The 16,872-nt window shown below is 35.1% G+C and overlaps 1 protein-coding gene across 1 annotated transcript in view; it reads right to left on the bottom strand.

Annotated features, from left to right (window-relative positions):
- Nucleotides 1–3,269: 3,269 nt before the first annotated feature.
- Nucleotides 3,270–16,872, bottom strand: part of TLK1 (tousled like kinase 1) — a 124,895-nt gene continuing 111,292 nt past the window's right edge. The window contains exons 15-21 of the mRNA XM_033112316.1: nt 16,126–16,217; nt 15,952–16,041; nt 15,628–15,797; nt 15,206–15,341; nt 11,852–11,963; nt 10,779–10,886; nt 3,270–5,540 (exon numbers count right to left, since the gene is read on the bottom strand). Coding sequence (XP_032968207.1) covers nt 5,364–5,540; nt 10,779–10,886; nt 11,852–11,963; nt 15,206–15,341; nt 15,628–15,797; nt 15,952–16,041; nt 16,126–16,217 — 885 coding nt within the window. The 3' untranslated portion in view covers nt 3,270–5,363. The remainder of the gene's footprint in view (nt 5,541–10,778; nt 10,887–11,851; nt 11,964–15,205; nt 15,342–15,627; nt 15,798–15,951; nt 16,042–16,125; nt 16,218–16,872) is intronic.

Below are 16,872 nucleotides of genomic sequence, written 5' to 3'. Positions count from 1 at the left end.
TTGGAGAAACTTCTGAATGCACTCCTGGTGCTGGGTGCCTGAAAGGCAGGTACTATTAATAGAAAGAGTTTATAGATGTGGGCAGTAAGCCGAGAGGTTAGTGACTTTTCTCTAAGGTCAGAAAATTATTAAGTAACAAAGCTGGACGATGAAGACAGGTGTAACTTCAAAACCCATGCTTTCCCCCCTTTTAATCCTTCCTCTGAATACCTCCTTAAAAAGAAGTGATGAATTTGGTCGTCGTAGAGATGTTCTAGGATGCTGTATGAATGGCATGATTTGAAATAACCAACATGACGAATACTAAATTAACCCTACTCATTCTTTGGATCAAGTCATTTTAGTGTCTAAGTTTGTCTGTTATATTCTAGAGATAATACCTCAGTAGCTCTCTGATCACGTCAATGGTATTTAATCCAAGTATACCATATAGTCCACTGACAGTGGGGTGTTGGTCATAACATCTGTTGTTTAGCTCATGGGAACAGCCTAAGGTCCTTCAGATGGACACGGGGCACATATTTAAATAAAAATGTAAACTTAATTACTTGGGAGATTTTTTAAACCAATGAAGAGTCCCTTGAAGTCAGGATTACTCATTTGTGACCCGGTGCCGAGGCGCCACACGTGGGTAGTCTCAGCAGATGTGGAAGACTTTTAGAGATCAAGTTCAGGGGGCCATAGGGACAACTACTGAAGTTACCCTAAAGTTCCAGGGCCTCTTTTGAGAAAGTTATGGACATAACAGTTTTACAAATTTGTATTAGCTACCTACTGGTACCACTGCAGGAAGACAGGATGTGTATCATTACTTCCTGTGCTCGTGAACGTGTGCCAAGAATCAGGATGGTGAACAGATCTCTAAGTCAGGTAGAAGTGGACCGGACCTTTGACTTACAAAACGCGATGAAAAACCAATGTGAGAATGGGAAAAGGTTTGTGACCCACTCTCCCTGACCTAGAATGAGTGTGGGACCTTTGAAAGGGTCTCACAGCCAAGGCATGGCTCAGACGACACTCCTCATTGTTCTTTAGATTTGCTCTGTAATGGTAGCAATTATGTTTACACATCTACTCAGTTTTGTGTCCCCTTCGAAAACTCATGATTTAACACACTAACCAAGTTTTATACTAAAGAGGCAAGACATTAGCATGTTAAGAACCCTGCACCTTAGTTCTGATGCCACTACTTACTCATTATGTGGCCTTATCCAGTTTCTTCTCTTCTCCAAATGTTTCTTTTTTCTGTAAAACTATGATAATACTGCCTATTCTACCCCAAATGGCTGTTATTAGCAAGAAAAAAATATGGCAGACTTGCCTCTGATGAAATAGCATAAACCGTCAGGGTGTGATCCTTTTGGTGACTACAGTTTACACGAAGAGTTACCATTTTTTTGTTTTCAAATTGTTGGACCTTACCTTCCATTTTCAGGTAATCTAATCATTGTTTGAAATTTGAGTCTGGCAATGTTCTCGTAAAACTGCTATTTCTTAAAAGAAATTAAATTATCACCGGAAGCAAAGCATACTGCATCATGTATGAGGTTAAAAGCAATGGAATAATCACTGAGTCGTAAAGAATGGTAATAGCAGCTGATTATACGTGGCAACACAATGCGCTTGGCATAGTTCTAAGTGCTTTATATATGTGAATCATTTATTCCTCACAACCACTCTGAATGGTACTATTATTCTCATTTTCAGACGAGGAACCTGAAACACAGGTAATAAATGGCAGTTGACATTTGAAGCCAAAGAATCTGCTTCCAAAATGTGAGTTTTTAACCAGTATATTGTACTGCCTTTCTTAAAACAGTCATATGTATGCAGGTAATCTACATGCCTTGTATTTTGAGTGAGGATTTCTAGGTGAAAAATATGCATTTCCTAAAAACAATTCTATTAAGTTCTCTGGTTCTATGTAAATTTTTGAAGTTGGTTTACACACATTTACTCAAATCTTTTCCATTCAAGAACTAAAGAATTCCCAGGGGTGGGGTTGGGGGTTAGGGCCTCAAAAAAGGGGGAGGAAAGGGAAAGTAGGGGAAGGTAAACAGAGATATATGTGCTGGGAAATAAAGCTAATTCAAATAGACAAATTATATAAATTCTAGAGCTATTGTAGAGTTCCTGAAACCCAGGAACAAGAATTCTAATAATTTAAAATCTAGCTGATAAAGCACTTTTTGAAATGCCTTCAGAACATTAAATTTTAGTATATTTGGGAGGAAATTTAACATGTCAAAATCTAAAGTGGGATTAGAGAAAGACTGGTATTTGTGACTTTAAAGATATAAGGCTATCTTTTTCACACACAAATCAAACAGCTATGTAATTAAATTCTAAGAGAAAACTGACACTCTAAATGGACGGTCTGCATTACCACTAAAACATAGGTAATAACATCTGATGATATTATTGCATTTAATAAGCAACATTGAACAGCAAAACACAAATATACTCTTTAAATGTTTCACTGAACCTTTCCACCATTTTGGCTTCATGTAATGAGGTATTTGTAGAAGTATTTGTTTATATTTCATGTACCATTTAAACTGAAAGAGTTCTTTTTTTAGGAGAAGAGGATGGTGGCCAGTAAGGAAAAAACCAGATTATTTTTGAAAAACCACCAAATATCTACCCAATTCCTGACTTACAAATTATTAGGGTGCTTTCTACACTTACTTCCTCTCAACATGCACACACTAAAGCTGTTTTACATTAGAGAAAGATTTACATTAGAGAAAGATTTTAAAATTAGATGCAAAAACTGCATTTTACTGTGCCTCATCAGTGCTGACTTTTATAGGGAGTCAGACCGATAAGAGCCAAAGGAGAAGACCTCAGCTACTATTGTCTTATGGATATGAGACATGCTTTAATTTGGAGTGAATTCAGGAAACCAGAAAACAATTTAAGCTTCAAAAGGTGTTAGAGCCAAGGCTTACCAGAGTGACTGATATTATGTAGTGATAGATACCAATTTCCCATGTGAGGAAAAAAGTAAATTATTCAATTTGGCTCAATTAGCCATCTTCTACCTGCTGGGTTACTGGCATATTGTCCAAAATCTATAGCATTTGTTTGGAAAAACTTGAGGAAGAAAAGGTCTGTGAGTTTACTCCTTTCCTATACCTCGTGATTCTAAATGATTACCTAACCCAGGTCAGGGAAGCAGTTTCACTTTTATGGCTTATTTTCCTTTTTTGCTTTTTGACGCTAGCAGTCACTTTCATTCATCTGAAAAGAATAGGGTAGAGCAGGAGTCTCAGTCTACACTATTTATTCAAAGCAATCTCAGATTTTTATGTCCACTTAATATCTCACCAAAATTTTAAACAAAGCTGGGCATTTTCTTTTAATGCAGGTCTTCAAATAAAAGTTACTACATGTACACAGTACTTTGATTCAGAGACATGAAAACTACAAAATAGAAAGATTTGCGGGCAGCACCTAAAGCACTCGGGCAATACAACATTTCATTACCATGTCAATATTTTTTATAGGGTTTCCATCTTAATCTCCAGGGAAGCAGGCACAGCCCTTAAGCCACTCCTGATACTGCTAAGTGGTCCCCAGGATTAACCTTGATGATGGTTGTTAGGTTTACTTTAACAGCTTGAAACACGTTATACTTGTCTTGAAGTATACTTAAAGAATTTACTTAGCTGATTCTTAAGGAACCAAGTCAGAGGTGATATCCTAAATCTTAAAAGCTCCCTTCGAATATAATTTTCATAGTCTTTAAATTTTAACTGTAATTGTTTATTACTGTTTTGGCTATATCCTCTACAATTTCAGCAGCATCTTAAAGAGACAATGTGTGTATGTACAATGAAAAAACAAAATGGTTTGCAACATCAGAAGTTAAGAGCCACAGTTTAACTGTACAATATTAAGGAGAATCTGTGGTACGTATAGCCTCCTTTTTCGGCAACATGGACAACTTACATGTAAGTATCAGCATTATGAATGTAACAATAAAGAAATAATTCTTACAGAAGTAAAATACAGCATCCTGAAAAATAATGGTTTCTACCATACAAGGCAGTTAGAAAATGTTCACATTTTAACAAATCTATACAAACCACAAGAAACTTGTTTATGGGACCATCATCCCACCTTGCTGATAAGAACCTTCTAGAAATGTAGAATAACCATGAACAATTTATAAATCTAGTCTCTATGTGCTCCACAGCCTTAGAACCCAAGAAACTGATTTAGAGAATGCTGTATGTCCAACATGGGTCATTTTTACATGCCTTGATTGTTAATGAATGCCTGCTTTTAATTAATATGTCTCTGTGATGTACAGTCAATTTGCACCTTTAAGGAGGTCATTCAATTTTTTTTTTTTAGCAAAGAAGCAACATTTAGCAGCAATTAAAGCGCCTTCAAGACTTAAAAAAAATACAATATCCAATTAGAAAAGCCATATTTTTAAACATTTGTACAAGAATAAGCTGCTGAAAACCTGGTAATTGAAATACAACATATGTACAACAATTTACAACAGAGCTAGAAGGGAATTTATCATTATCCTGCATAGAACTGGTCTGCATTTGGTTATATACTGTCACTTGTTTTAATGAACAAGGCCTGGTAACAAAATGAAAATATCTGTTAACAATTCTAACATGTCGAAAACACTGGAGATACTACGATTTAGTGAATTCAACTGATTTCAAAATAAGCAGCTCATTTTGTCAAAGGTGTAAAGTAACTAGGAATAAAGGCTCTCCCTTTAACATAACCAGTGAAAAAGAGGACATGTGATTTCGAGGTACAATATGATAAAAGCCAGAACAGGCAAATGACAAAGTCTAACTTTGTCCAAAGCTCCTAACTCTCACATTCTATTACTATAAAAACACAACTGTCACTGTCATTCAGTTCTTACTTTGGTTTCAGCAGATTAACTGCCGAATGCTGAAGAATGTATCCAGGCACTATAGTTCTTGTGTTAGAAATGTCTCATTTTTTCCATGTGTTTTTAAATAATGAAAAACTACCCTTCATATTAGAACTCTCTAGTAACAACCAAATGTATTTAAGTATTATAAACGTTATGTACAGTGTTCCCCCAAACAAACAACAAATTATTTTTCTATCTTAACATGGTATTCCTGTTTCTGTGCAACAGGCAGTCATCCTTCACTGCTCAACATTATAGCTAGAAGTGAACATTTATTCTTGTCCATGATCCACTCTCATACAAATGACGCTAAGAAGAACTTCAGTTTACAAACAGTTCTCAACCATGTCCTGTGTAAAAAAGAAAATGATAACACTCAAATTCTTTCAAACTCAAGTGTGCATCTGGAAGCAATCAAAGGTATCATGCCCATTTGGGAGGAAAGTCAGTAAGTAATTATGCTGGAAGAAGGGGGTGTCGGGGATGCTGTCAGCCCAGCCATGTGTAAGTTCCCTGAAGAATTGGATCTTCTCATGTGTGGGAGAAGGTATGGGTCATTTGCCAGTTGGTGCACATCAAATCGATCTTCTTTTCGGTATGCCAAACAGCGTCTTATAAAGGCCTTAAAAAAAACAAAAAAGTCAGCAATTAAAATCTTTTCCCCTTCTAAATATCTATCAACTTAATACCATAGAAGGATGGACACATCAGAGACAATAGATTTCTTCTTACTAGAAGTTCAAATCTTACAAATTTTTTTCTATAGCAATAAAATTCTCACTCCAAATTCCACTCCCAATTCACAGCCCCTAGTGGGTCACTATACAGTCTAAATTATTATTGCTACCATTTAAACTTGTTACAGGAAAGCTATACTTTTTCAAAAAAATGTAGAGGTAAAATATCTATAACAAATGAACATGTTAACCCTTTCTGAGTATACAATTCAGTTTCATTAAGTACATCCACTCTGTTCCGCAATGTCACATCTGTCTCCAGAACCTTTTCATCTTCCCAGACTGAAACTCTGTACCCATTAAACAATAACCTCCCATTGCTCCTTCCCCCAGTCTTTGGTAACCACTATTCTATATTTTTTATGATTTGGCTATTCTAGGTACCTATATAAGATACCTAGAATATAAAATAAGTGGAATCATATAATATTTGTCCTTTGGTATCTGGCTTATTTCACTTAGAATAATGCTTAAGAGTCACCCACATTGTAGCATGCATCAATTTCATTCCTTTTTAAGGCTGAATAATATTCAACTGCATGTATATACCACATCTTGTTTATCCATTCATCTGCTGATTGACTGACACTTGGGTTTTCACCTTTTTGCTATTGCGAACAATGCTGTTATGAACACTGGTATATAAATATTTGTTGGAGTCTCTTTTCATTGCTGATGGATTCTGTTGCTGTGCAGCTTTTTCATTTGACGTAGTGCCACTTGTTAGTTTTTGTTGCCTTTGTTTTAGGTGTCAAATCCAAAAAATACTCGTCAAGATCAATGTCAAGAGCTTACTGCCTAGGTTTTCTTCTAGGAGTTTTATGGTTTCAGGCATTTACACTTTCAAGTCTTCCATCCATTTTGAATTAATGTTTGTGTGTGGTCCAGTTTCATTATTTTGCATCTATCTATCCAGTTTTCCTAACACTATTTATTGAAAAGACTGTCTTGGGTGGGAGATGAGGGTAAAGGGGGATCATATATATGGTGATGGAAGGAGAACTGACTCTGGGTGGTGAACACACAATGGGATTTATAGATGATGTAATACAGAATTGTACACCTGAAATCTATGTAATTTTACTAACAATTGTCACCCCAATAAATAAATAAAAAAAAGAAAAAAAAGAAAAGACTGTCTTTACCCCATTGTATTTTCTTGGCTCCTTTATTCATAAAATAATTGATCATGTAAGCGTGGGTTTATTCCTGGACTCTTGATTCTGTTCCATTGATCTATGTGTCTTGTTTTTATGCCCATACTATTTTGATTGCTATAGTGTGTAATATAGTTTGAAATCAGGGAGCATGATGCCTCCAACTTTGTTCTTCTTTCTCAAGATTGCTGTGGATATTTGGGGTCTTTTGTGGTTCTGTACAAAATTTAGGATTGTTTGTTCTAGTTCTTTGAAAAAAATGCCTTTGGAATTTTGGTAGGGATTATATTGACTCTGTAGACTGCTTTGGGTAGAATAGACATTTTAATATTAATTCTTCCAATCCGTGAGCATGGACTGTCTTTCCATATTTCTTTACTTTCTTCCATTAAAGTCTTGTAAGTTTTCAGTGTACAGGTCTTTCACTTCCTTGGTTAAATTATTCCCAGTATTTTATTCTTTTTGATGCAACTACAAATGGGACTGTTTCCTTAATTTCTCTTTCTGATCGTTATTTACTGAATTCACTGATTAGTTCTAACAGTTTTGGTGGTGTCTTTAGGGTTTACTACATACACAGTTGACCCTTGAACAGTGCACTGGTTGGGGTGCTGACCACCAGTGCAGTCGAAATCCACATACAGCTTAAATCGGCCTTCCACATATGTGATTTCCTCTGGCCACTCGACCCTTGAATAACACAGGTTTGAAGTACATGGGTCAAAGAAAAATTCTGTGTCTAAGTGGACTGGAGAAGTTTGAACCTGAGTTGTTCAAGGGTCAACTGTATAATATCATTTCATGTCTAAATATTGACAGTTTTATTTCTTCCTTTCTTTTATTTCTTTTTTGCCTAATTGCTCTGGCTAGGATTTCTGACATTATGTTGAATATGGGAAGCTGCATTTATACTTAGAAAATTCGGGATCCTTTTTTCTAGAATTTTTCTTCTGCTAAAATAATCCTCTCACCCTCTATCAGTTTAGTCTGGCTAGAGGGAATGCCATTTTTAGCCATAATGTTTTTTTTCCTACCGAGCATAAGGAATTTTACATGACGGGAACACTGAAGAACACTTCTACTGGGGTTTTTGTTTCTTAGGTTAAGACTGTGCATCAGTACACTTTTGAAAAAGCTAAATAATGGAATATAATCACTATCATTTTTCCTTCTCAAACTCGTTTTATGTATCTTCTTCTTGAGAATAGCTTCTTATAAAAAAATCTACTGAATTACAACATTTACAAAATATATAAATCCTAAGTGTACAGTAAAAAAGTGAATGTATCTATGTAACTGGCGACCAGATCAAGAAAAAAGCTTTATCAGAAACCCCTGAGTCTCTTCACACCCCTTCCAGGCATGGGCTCTGCCTACAACCCACCTGTATCTTAACTTTTAACACCAGAGTTCAATTTTGCCTGTTTTGATCTTTATGTAAATATACCCCTTTATCTAGCTTCTTTCACTCAATATTATATTTGAGAAATTCATCCATTTTTTGTAAAATAAATCATTCTCAAGGGGTAATTCATAATTGTTTCCATTTCTTACTGTTGACACTAGAAATAACTTCAGCTTGTCTTGAGATTCCTAACTGCCACATAAATTCATGAATTAAACCATTTGCAAGAAAATTATAACTAAGATACATACTTTATAATGTAATTAAACTTCGATTTAAAGTTAAATCTTTTGCATTCTGCTTTGAAATTCATTAGAAGTAATTTTTTCTCTAAAAACAAATCTAGCTCTTATCATTATACCATGGTTAGCTTACTAATATTTATCAAGTCTTTCTGATCCCTTAGGTCTTATCTTTTTAAATCTTTAACAAATAAAAATTTCAGAGACCACTCTGAATATGATTTAAGATACAGAAAAAAAATCAGGAGTGATTGACATGTTGAAGGCGGAGATTGAAAGGAAAAGCCATCACCAGCAAGATTTAGAAGCACACAAGGAGTAAGTGTGCTTCCGATGGCCGTATCGAGCTGCAGAGGCACTTGGCATTCTACAGGGACAAGAGATTAGAAACCAAACAAGCAATAATGTGACCTCCTCCTCTCCGGGTTCCAAAACGGACTGTGGCACCTATAAAGGGCCTAAGGACAGAACCAGATGGTAGATGCGACTTTCTTTTGGCACACTGCATTCATTCCTGGTAACTTTTGTCAGTATTAAAACATAAATGGACCTTCCGTTGACTAAATTTGTTTAGTTTCTATTCCCACTGATGCTGTATGTAGAAACAGAAGACAAATTTAGATGCTAGCACTGTCAAGATCTTTTTAAAGGAGCCATAATTACCTTATGAAAATAACTCATTATGCTTTAAAATAAGAATGCCAGTTATCTTTCCAATTGTCAAAATCTTCTCAAAGTCATTCAAATAATTTGCAAAAAGCCAATCAAGATGTAATGGATAAAATGAAATATGGAACAGTTCCAACAAACAACATACTTACTGAGATTATCCAAAAAGCAGAACATTTTCAATCATGAAGGCCATTCTGACTTCAGCCAGGGCCATGTAGCAGTGCTTGTCTTTACTCTAAGAATATGGAAAACTACATAATGCTTGTTTATGAATTATTATTAAGGCCTAGACTATTCCTACCAGGAAAATGAAATGCAAATTTCATGCGTTTGTCTTAGGAATCTCACCGGGTTTAAAAAGAACACTCCCACAGGGAGGTCACAAAGAAATAAACTTTGTGATGAGAGCATAACAAAGCAGGAGTGAAAATACAAATGTGAAAGGCCAACAGGAGGAGGAATGTGGGAAGATAACAAGCACCATAAAAGTCCTGCTACTAATTAGAAATAGCTATTTCATGTTATCATGTAGACATGGATTACAACTATAGGAAGCCATTTGTTACGGAGTCACAGACTCCTACATGCACGCAAAGCTGAAGAAGAGGTCAGGCTTTCTCAAAAACTACTGCAGGGCAGCATAACATCAAGTAGCGTTGCTACTTACTAGCTGGTATGATTCTGGACAAGATACTTTTGCTATGGCTTGGCTGGTTTCCTATTTTATAAAATGGGAATAGCAAAAATATCTACACCCTCATAAGGATGTTAAAAGATAATGTATATCAAATATCTATACAATGCTTTTATTTCTTACACAGCTGACCCTTGAACAATTTGGGGGGTTAGGGGCACCATCCCACCATGCAGCTGAAAATCCAACTTCTGAGCAAAGCCAATTAAGACACATTTGTACGTTATATACTGTATTCTTAGAATAAAGCTAGAGAAAATGTTAAGAAAATCATATGGAAGAGAAATATGTACATATATTTTATGCACTCGTGATATACCTTTCTCTTAAATTTTTTCAATATTTCTAGGCTACATGTTTGGGCCTAACTGGCAGTGTATTCCCAGAGAAGTCCCTTAAGTTCTTTTTCCACACTGATGAAGGGACAGGATGGGATGGGGAGCAGATAATATCTGTGGTAGTTTGTAGTTCTGACTTCAGTATAAAGAGAGGCTTGGGATTCCTCTGTAAGTTTTTTCAAATTGTTGTAAATCTCCAAAATATTTTCTAATATATTGAAAAAAATCCATGTGTAAATAGACCTGTGCAGTTCAAACCCATGTTGTTCAAGGGTCAACTATATATTTAAATATCTCAGTATTAACTGATAAACTGATATATAAAACAAAGGTAATGATGGGCCCAAATCCTGTGATTTTCCCCTAATTTTCAAAGCAAGCTGGTGTGAACAAAGAATCAGGGATTATATTTGGGTCCTTAAAAGATGAAAACTATTACAACCAAAGAAAGGCCTAAGCAACTCTTTTTTTCCAGAGCCAATTACCAGTCCCCAACTGGACAGATTTTCCTGCAGCAGCAATCCCTTTTATTTTACTGACTAATAAGTAATTATTTTGTTTAAGCACAATTTATGACATAAAATTTCACAAAACTTATTTATATAAATTTAATACCTTTGCTTCACTGCTTACAACCGGTTTTACAGGGAACTGGACTTCTGTGGCTTTTAATATTGTATTTTCTTGAAGAATATCTTGTTGAGATTGATTGTGACCAAATGGCTTTAAAAAAAAAAATGAATAAAATGTTGAGAAATTTATCTCACAAAAACTTTAAACAGAGATATTAGTGAATTCCCAAGATATAAATGATTTGTGTTCTAAAAAATCTAGTCCTCAATTGTATGGAAGTTTGGATACATTATCATAGCAACAAGGTAACAATTGGTAGCAGACTAGAAAGCCTTTCTAATCAATCCTCAGCATAGCTGAAACATTGTGAATGAGCAGTAGAAACAATGTTGTTACAATATATGTAATTAAGATAAAATAAAAACGTAAGAAATTTAAAAATTTATTCTGAATATTTAAAAAAATGAAGTTTGATTTAAAGAAGAGATGAAGAAGTGGCAATGTGAAAAGACCAAAGAATACTTGGAGCACAATACACTAACTTAAATGAAACAGCTCTGGGTTTGGTCCTAACTGGCAGTGTATTACCAGAGAAGTCCCTTAAGTTCTCTTTCAACACTGATGAAGGGACTGGATGGGATGGGGAGGAGATAATATCTATGGTAGTTTGTAGTTCTGACTTTAGTATAAAGAGAGGCTTGGGGAAAATGAAGACTAAGTTAAGTGGAATTTCCCTGCGGAAGTACAGGGTGAAACTATGCCCAGGCCAAACTGTGTGTGTGGTGGAGTAGAGAATGTGAGGACGTGGAGAGAAGGGAGGATAATGAAAAGAGTTTTGACTCCAGTATTCTTAACAGTAGAGAATGTCAGCACTGTTAACAGATAGTTACTTCTTTTCCTTAAGTTAAAAAAAAAAAAAAAAAAAAAAAAAGGCAGGTCAAATAAATTGCTATGACATTAAAACAATTCTGATCCATGGAAATTTTAGAAAGAAACCTGGATTTTCTTGCAAGAATCTGAATTGACCTTCAACTCCAAATTAATGAAACTTTGTATTTAAGAGGGTAATATTCAACTTATCTATATACACGTGAATCTGGTGTACTTGAACTTACCTTTCTACCGTAAAGACACTGAAAGAAGATGACTCCAACTGACCACACATCAACCTTGTTGGAAATCTTTGGTGGTTCTTTTCCAACTACAAAACACTCAGGAGGTAAATACCTATCATTTTTGGGGGAGAAAAAATTGTTCATAGGATACATTAACAATCTATAATTTAAAACCTTCTAGTGTAAAATCTCAGAACCCCAATTTTATGCATACATAAACCTTAGGATTTCATCAATGAAAATCACCAATCAAACTGTGAAGCATTTGCATCTGGTATCATTTGACTCTAGAGCCAAAAGATACAACTTTGTGATGAAGTATGCAACACACACACATACACAGACACACGGAGGGGGGGGAGGGGGGCAAAAAAAATGTATACACATGACTTGTATTCATCTTGTTATCGGTATATATTGAGTATTACAAATGTAATATAGTTTTTTCCTTTCTTAAAACGCGTATACATTTTTTGGCACCCTCTGTATATCTAAACTGTACTATATATGTATATTGTCTACAGAAATAAAAAATATCCTTAGAAATTACAATGTTCTAATTTGAGTACTAATAACAGAAGAAATGCTCTCTCATCCCCACCCGCTCACCAGCATTCAAACTGTAGGCAGGTCTTTTCCTAAAACACATGTCTGCTCAGTGGTTCTTTTGCTTAAGGAACTTCAACATAACTCATTGCCAAGATTAAGACCCCCTATCTCTTGTTTGTAACACAAGACCCATCCTAATCTAGTTCCAATTTAAATTTCCAACATTTGCACTCACTCTTCTCCCCCACCCCCTCAAACTGGCTAGGCAAAGCCAATTCACCTGGTTCCCCACACTGCTCTTTTGTCACCCATGCTTTTGAATATGACAATCTCTAGTACCTCCCCTACCCACTCCAGCTCACTTAGTAAGCACCTTTTCTTCTTCACAACCCACCCAACCTCTATTATCCTTTTCTGCTTCCCTCTAGGCAGAGCGTTGCTTCTTCCCCATGTAACCAACCACCAGACGTTATGGTACCTCTATTACAGCATTACAATAAAATCATACTAGACTAGGAGTAGCTCAAGGAGCTCTTAGTCACTGTGCAGTGTTCAAATAATAGCAGCATCTGCAATTACGCAGTATTTAAAACTACTGTTTTTTATTTGTAAGTGCTATTTATAAGTTCATAATTTTAGATAAAGTAAAGGTAGAAATAAATTTGTCACCTTAGGCTGTAAGTAAAAAGATACACCAGGAATGCAAGTACCTTATACCTCAAACATTTAGATAAACTGAAAATCCTGAAAAGGAGTAATACAGCTAAATGGGCATCTACGCTTTTTTTTTTTCCCTTTAGTTTCATACTCACTGCTAGGATGCTGACAGATCTCTTAAATTATTTGTGATGTTAACCCTTTCCTACACCCCAACTCAAGTAAAAAGCCAGATTTGTTTTACAAATAAAAGTGTATTTTGTGTAGCTTAATGTCTATGTAATTGAAACAAGAATAACTCTTAAACACTATGCTATACCATCTCTTGAGGCAAAAGGATATACCAAAAGGAACAAATACCAAAGGTATTTTTTTAAAAAATATTGATTTATAATTAAAAAAAAAAACAAAACACTTTTATTTAAGTGTGTTTTTCCAGGACCCACCAGCTCCAAGTCAAGTAGTTGTTTCAATCTAGTTGTGGAGGGGGCAGCTCACAGTGGCCCATGCAGGGATCGAACTGGCAACTTGTTGTTAAGAGCACCACGCTCTAACCAACTGAGCTAACCGGCCGCCCAATACCAAAGGTATTTGGGAAGAAAAATGTTGATCAGTATTTAGTAGACAATTACATTTGAGACCTGAGAGGGACAAAACCGATTTTCTTCTAAATGATACTCAAACAGCTTAAGCTTCCAGGGATGCAAGGTAATTTATGAAAGCACCATAGACAGGTATTCTATAAGTTTGTACAGGATATCCCAGTTTACCAAATACATAACTAAAAAACTAGTATGACTGTAGAAAACTAACCATTTTTGGAATAGTTTCTATGGGAAATATAGTCCAGGTTCCTACAGGGAAATGCCACGACTGTATCGCCTTCCTGCACAGCTCCCTAAACATAAGCTTCCCTGTCTCCTGCTCACCTGACAGAGGTAAATCCCCTGCCCTGCCCTGCCCTATTGAAGCCAGAGTGAGAGGGAAACAATATAGTGGGAGTCTCTGCAGAGGAAGAATGATGTATTATTTAGAACACGGTTTTTAAGCTGTCTTCCACAGAGTCCAGGGCTCTACCAAGAAGCCTTGTTCTTATTGGTTTTATTTATTAAAATTCTAAGACTTTGTTGTGAAAAAAGGAGGCTTGTTGTTAAAAGAAAAAAGTCTAAACACTACTGATTGAGGATACTGACTTTTAGGGGGCTACTAGTCTGAATGACAATTTTCTTTAAAAATGAAAAAGAAATTCATGACATTATCTTATAGTATACTCCTAGAAAATGCCACAGGTAGAATTTGAAACTTTAAAATGGTTTTAAAAGAATACATGAACATAACCAATCCCTGTTTATGAAAAGTACAGTCCACACAGACCTGTGGTATCTTATGGAACTGGCCTAACTGTGTGAAGACTGTTCTGGAAGCGCTAATGTCACATTTATGTTTGTAGTCACCATCCTGTTCAATGAAGTTAAGTACAGTTACTTCTCTTCCAATTAAAATTTCATTCTTTTTGCTCAGCTACTTTATTCTGAACACTAAGACTGTTTTGGAATTTTATTGTCTATGTTCTCTACTTTGGTGAATTTGACAAGAAGTGTGACAATTTACACTGAAGTAGTTTTTGTCCACACCTAGGGAACTTTGAAAGGAATAACATTCACTTAGACTTACATCTGTGAATCTATATTTCTATCTAGAGTTATATCTGTATGTATGAAGTCAATAAAAGGTATTTTTGAGAATCAAGTCTAAAGGCCAAGAATATGCCAAGTACCTCTCCCACCCATGATCAACAAAACATCCATCTCCACAAAATCTCTACAGAGAGGGCTTTATGCTTATTGCTTGTAGTAATTAAGATGCTATATTGCTATAAGTATTATTTGCATGATAAACGTCACTCTAACATTATAGAAGAAAATCCTCAACTTCTCCATGTAGGGAGTTTCTGGGTAGGTACTGAAGTCACTTGCTAATGCCCTGTCTCCCTCTAGTTAAGACCAGAGGAGTAAAGAGGACTGGCGAGAGTAGACTTCATATTAATCCCTCACCACAATTTCAAAGGCATGTGAAAGGAAAACTAAACTCTCAAAAAAGCCTTGTCACTAATTTAGACAATTTTCATATATTTCATAATACATTTACCAGTAAGTGCCTGCCCCTTGGGAAGTTAGGTCCATTCCATCTACACCATAACTATCATCATCCATAATCTTGGACAGACCAAAATCAGTGATTTTGATTTCTCCACATGCTGTTCCATCTACCAGAAGGATGTTTCCTAAGAACAAAATATAAGGTTCTTTTAGTGGTACATAGGTGAAAAACATTATCTTTACTACTTCAGCTAACTTTTGGGAAGTCGATATATATTTAAATTTTTAAATATAGTTAAAATGTAATTTTAAAAGGTGATTATGACAAAAACACTTTAAAGTCTACTAGCATTCCATTAACTTTAAAAAACTAAACCAAAAAGCATATCCTTAGGTAACTTAATAAATATGACTTTTAAAAACTGTACACTTTAGAGCTTAAAAATTATTTAGACACATTCTGCTAATTACCTGGCTTAAGATCATAATGTATAATAGGGGGTTTGATTTCATTGAGATATCTTAGTGCATTTACAATTTGCATTACAATAGACCTAGCTTCTTTCTCTGTCATTAATTTATGTTGCTTCAGATAGAAATCCAAGTCATTGCCTTCACAATATTCTAACACTGTACAAAACCTAGAATGGAGAAAAGAAAAAAATTACACAAAATACTATCCAGTAATTCAGAATCACAATGGAAAAATGAAGATGTTTATACTATCACAACAGAATAGGGAAAGCAAAAGCAAACATATCTTTATTTAAAAACTAAATCCTTATATTCACTTACGTATCTGTATCCAAGGAGAAATAATCATAGAGTTTAACTATTCTGGGGTGATCCAGTTCTTTATGTATTCTATACTCTCTGCAGGCATGTCTGTGGGAAGAGAGAGTACATTAATTCCCCATGACCATTAAATGTATTTTCAATTGATAAAAACCATGAAGTATTAATATTTACTTGTGGTAGTTTTCCTTTTTTTCATCCCTCCAGCTTTTATTAAGCTGATGGATCTTCACAGCAGCATATCTTTGTTCATAAAGGTCAAAAGCCTAGGATTAAGTCATAGAAGAATTAGGACCAAAGACCACTGAACAGCTAGAGATCTAAACAAAAATTTTGGTGATAATTTTTGCAATAACAGGGAATTAGAATATATACTACAATTTTTAGTGACCATCTCTGCTAAAGTTGTATATAGTTCAATGACACATTATCAGAAATAAGATACAAATTCCATGGTGTTAAGTCAGAGAAAACTTTAAAGTCAATTTCACATTCAAATTTTAAAAATGCTAATATACTGAAATCAAGATAAAACAATAAAGCTATTTTTTGTTTTTAATATGAACTTGCCCCTCTATTCTGGCAGTAGCATTAAGTAGCCAGGAAAACAGATGGCTCTAATGCTTTTTTGTGGGTTGGTTAAGCAAACTTTTTTTCTCTAGCTTTTTTCCTAGCAATTCCCCACTTCGTTGAAAATTAACAAGTTCCTAACAATTTCCCAACTGTTTAAAAAAATTCTAAATTTTGACTGTGAGACTGTTCAGACAGAACATAACCATTAACCATGTATCATTATCACACCTAATGACATCAATAATAATTCCTAATCTCATCTAATATACAACCTGCCTTCGATTTTCCTTGATTGTCAGAAAAAAAGTGTTTTATACTGGTTCATTTAAATCACCAGCCTATTTCTTA

Source organism: Rhinolophus ferrumequinum, chromosome 8, assembly GCF_004115265.2.
Source record: "Rhinolophus ferrumequinum isolate MPI-CBG mRhiFer1 chromosome 8, mRhiFer1_v1.p, whole genome shotgun sequence".
In the NCBI taxonomy this organism is placed as follows: domain Eukaryota; kingdom Metazoa; phylum Chordata; class Mammalia; order Chiroptera; family Rhinolophidae; genus Rhinolophus; species Rhinolophus ferrumequinum.
Note: the sequence above shows the minus strand (reverse complement) of the source record. Positions and strands in the feature narration are given on the sequence as shown.